We start from the raw sequence: 4,067 nt of genomic DNA on the forward strand, positions 1-4,067 counted from the left end.
ATTTCGCGTATGATGAAATCCATTTCACTAATTCCATGTTGCTGGTAATGCAATTTTAGAAGATTGCCCAGAAATAAATGATCTATCTTCTTCAAAAATCTCGATTTTAGCCACAATTATATATATTACAATCGCTTATTCTTAGCAAGACATAATATCAACACAGTAATCTTTTGGAAAATCTATTAGACTTTAACGAGTAAAATATTTTTCAGAAGCTTTCCAAACAGAATGCTTTTACGAAATCATTCTCTTTTAAGCGATTCAGTTGCGTCATGCTGTAAAATTCAATGAGATTGTCGAGAAAGCAATTTGGATGAATCAATTACAATAGCATAAACAGAATTATGAAAAAACCGGATAATTATTAATGAACTTGATTGAATCTAAAGCGAAGGACAAAGGAAAATTAGTCGTTCCTGACCGCGACACTTCTTCGCGTCGGGCTATCAGTGGAACTGGCAGAGTGTTGTAATCACGCGAGGGACAAGAGGAACATATCGGGCGAGCCGAAACTGTTGCTAATCGCCGCCGAAATCTCGAATTAATGGCACGAAAGCTGCGCGCGGAATTTGGGATTGGTGGTGCACAACGCCTAACTCGGCAAAAACGTTCGCCGTCTCGTCCAACGTTCGCATACACATCGAAACGATAAATGCTACTGCGCTCTGGTGCATACGCCTCGATACGTTTTATGCAAATATCGCAGCTGCGCTGCTATATAGAGTTATCGGTAAATTCACGCGTGTCACTGCGCGAATCGCAAATCGGCATCGGAATAAGTTCACGCGAGAGTCGCCATTAAATTTTATTGGATACGCATCTTACAAAAATAAAAATTTAACGTTTTGGTGCTTGTTAAAATATAAATATTAGTTGTTGCTGAAGAAGCTATTGCTAGATATTTGTAAAAAAAAAATGATAAATATTAATCAAACTTAAATTACATTTTATAATTTAACAAGAATACTAATTTTACATTTAATCTTATTATTTAACAGAAAAGTTTCATAATGTAGGATAAATATATTACGTAATAATAAATACCTTTATTGCACACGTGCAAACTTTATTGCATGTATAACTTTGGTCTTAACAAGACGGTTGTGCTCAGTTATTATTACAAAAGAAAAAGAAAGATAATAATAAAAATAAATATATACGCGCAAAAGGTAAGATGTGAATAATATTGCAAGAGACATAAAACACCAAAGACAAAGATAAAATACGGATATAACAAGAATTTATGTGAAAAGATAAAATGCAGGATAAAACCGTGAAATTCGATTAATCGGGTGGCAACGTGTTAAAATATTTGATTGCAGTAGAAGAAGACAGCACGGAATTTCATGGATCGACGTAGCGGACAGGATAATAAGATCCGATAACGAGTTTCAGAAAATTAATTAAAAAAGAAAATAAAAAGTTAAATGTAACAATGCGCGCGGAAAAAAAGAATGAGACTTGGTCCTAAACTAACTTGCGTCCGATTATCCGACACGTCCCATTTTGAGAAGTGCTTAATGAAGTATTCGGCACAAATCAATAGTCAACCCCTTACGCGATTAGACCTAAAACTTTCCTATTTTCCACCGGGAAACTCGATAGAGAAACCGAAGCGCCATCCCCGTCTATTGATCGGTCACTGACTCCGCTCAACATGGCGGCGGGGGTGGTATTCGCGCTCAGCCTGATACTCGTCGTCGGCCACCTCCAGGATGGGCCAGGATCCCTCGCCAAGACCTTCACATTCCCGGAATACCCGTACAAGGAGACCACCAAGAACGTAAGTCGTCCATACGGTTCATCAAAGTCCTCTTTCACGAGTGGTACGTGCTGAACGCTGATACAGGTTATGGGGAGCAACCCACAACCCACATTTAAGGGTGGCAGTTTTACGATGCTAGGGACGGTAGCATAACGCTAAGCCGGATTGGTGCACCAATTTTTGAGCCAAACAGTAAGAGCTATCTTCTCTGCACCCGCGTCTCTGCACGTGGATCACTGATTAACCATAAAACACCTTTTATTTAATCTGCGAAAATAAAAAAAATTAATAATTATATTGGAAGAATCCAAATTATTATAAAAAACTATTGCATCACCGTGTCTGAAAAAGAGATACCTATATAAATTCAAAAGTGTGACAAACACTTAACTATCATTTACGAGTGTTTACGACCAAAAAAGTAAAATCGGAACAAGGTAGCAATTTAGTGAACGATCGATCTGACATTAATTGAAGAGAAATTTGGCTAAAGGTCAAAGTATATATACGAATGCACTTGAATGTAACTATACGTGCGAAATTGCATTTAAAACAACGACGCAAGCTCATCGTCGCGATTCGACATAGCTAGAATTCTCTTTTGCCAAGCTTGACAAGCGGAGGGAAGATTACAAAAATTACATTTAAAATCGCTTTGCAAAAAGACTAGAACAAAAATACGCGTGTTGCGTACCGTAAAAAGATCCGTCGGAAATGTATATAGTTCTGTATAGTTGAAAACAATTTGGTCGCGATATACTTTTAGGGGAAAAAACGATGGAAAATTTTATCTGAGAAACTTCTTGACAAATTTAATTTTACGGGCCATCTATTATCAGCATCTGAAATACGCAGTATACTACCAAAAACATCTTACGATTGTATTTTCCAAAAAGTAAAATAAAGGAACGTTACGTGTGTCTTACTGTATTACGCTCGGCAAAAATATTCTCCTTCAAAGATCTCTCGCAGTAATGCTTTTATGTGCGCGAAGAAAGGCAGACGCGCGGAGTTGTTCGCAAAGGATAGTAAAAGCGCATACATGTACCGCGCTAAAAGTCCCATTGGCTCTAATTGGGGTTAATCTTTCGACATGCACAAATCAATTGTTGCATTCCGCTTTATCCCGCCGCGGCGCGGAATGCAAAGCGTCATTTTATCAATACCGCATAAATTGACGGAATAATTTTCTCGTGTACAAAAAAAAATATTAATAAATGTTCGCATTTCCGAATTTATAATCGTAAAATCCATTTTCAACGTTTTATGCTAAATTAACGCACGTGATTTATTTCAGCGAAATATGAAAGATGGAAAATTCGAAAGCGATTCATATTCGATATTGCTATATATTAAAACCTTTTTGCATTTAAACATTTATAACAATTACAAGATAAATTAAGCCAATATTGTAATTGGAATAATCGGTAAATTCTGTCGTAGGAGGCCCTCTTCAGACAATTCGAGCAGGATTGCGAGGAGAGCGGTGCTTGCAAGATGCTATCGCATAGGAGCGACGGCGTCGCCAAAACACGATGCATCCGGGAATGCGTGTCGCCGTCCTGTTACAAGGAGATCTACTTATTCGATCAGGTACAGGTATATGCGCAAAATACCAATTCCGTTAATTGCGTTTGGTTACTATTGGTCGCTTTACATGCTATACATTTAGTACATATCCGGTATACAGTTTCACTCGTGTGGACTGCATTTTAATGAACAATGAACCCGTTTCAGCTGGAGGAGGGCGAGATTGATGTGAGATTAATATCCTTCAAGGGTTGCTTCATGCAGCGAAACGGTCGACCACGGAAGTAAGAACATTCGCGCGAGAAGAAACGCAGGAAAAACAAATTTCTCGTGAGACGAACGATTAACGGACGAGCCACTCTTTAGTGGGATGACTATAATCGTGCAACAAAGAACACGCGCTGCGAGTAATAGTCCGCCATTCTGAGAAACGCTTCTTGCTTAGACTTTGCCCATCCCGGAAGGATTAAATTGATGACATAATGTGATCGCTGCATGATATGCATGACGGAACGTTTGGTTCGGAAAAGCACAAAACTAAAATGAAGACGAAAATGCATATCATGCACAAAAACAAGTTAAATAATGCATATCGTGCAGTCCCGTATGGAGTTGAAGCGAATTATCCGAGTAATTAAGTCCGAGAACAATCTTTTTCTACGTTTTGTACGCACAGTATAATAATACTATAATGCACAAAGTAAACGAATAAAATTGTTGGCTACACTAGTGATTTCAATCACCTTATCGCTTTTATACATATTGCTAT

At 38.1% G+C, this 4,067-nt stretch overlaps 1 protein-coding gene across 1 annotated transcript; it reads left to right on the plus strand.

Moving 5' to 3' along the window:
• The first annotated feature begins 1,626 nt into the window (after nt 1-1,626).
• Nucleotides 1,627-4,067, plus strand: LOC139818908 (uncharacterized). The gene is made up of 3 exons (XM_071787937.1): nt 1,627-1,786; nt 3,212-3,361; nt 3,506-4,067. Exons 1-3 carry the CDS (start codon nt 1,661-1,663, stop codon nt 3,584-3,586), a joined length of 357 nt encoding a protein of 118 aa, XP_071644038.1. The 5' UTR covers nt 1,627-1,660; the 3' UTR covers nt 3,587-4,067.

The sequence above is a fragment of the Temnothorax longispinosus genome, chromosome 9, assembly GCF_030848805.1.
Source record: "Temnothorax longispinosus isolate EJ_2023e chromosome 9, Tlon_JGU_v1, whole genome shotgun sequence".
Lineage (NCBI taxonomy): Eukaryota > Metazoa > Arthropoda > Insecta > Hymenoptera > Formicidae > Temnothorax > Temnothorax longispinosus.

Bases quoted from the DNA above. Each gene is read 5' to 3' on its own strand.
- LOC139818908 (XM_071787937.1), top strand. From the start codon at position 1,661: ATGGCGGCGGGGGTGGTATTCGCGCTCAGCCTGATACTCGTCGTCGGC. The intron at 1,787-3,211 runs GTAAGTCGTCCA...ATTCTGTCGTAG, and splicing joins ACAAGGAGACCACCAAGAAC to GAGGCCCTCTTCAGACAATT. The intron at 3,362-3,505 runs GTACAGGTATAT...AACCCGTTTCAG, and splicing joins AGATCTACTTATTCGATCAG to CTGGAGGAGGGCGAGATTGA.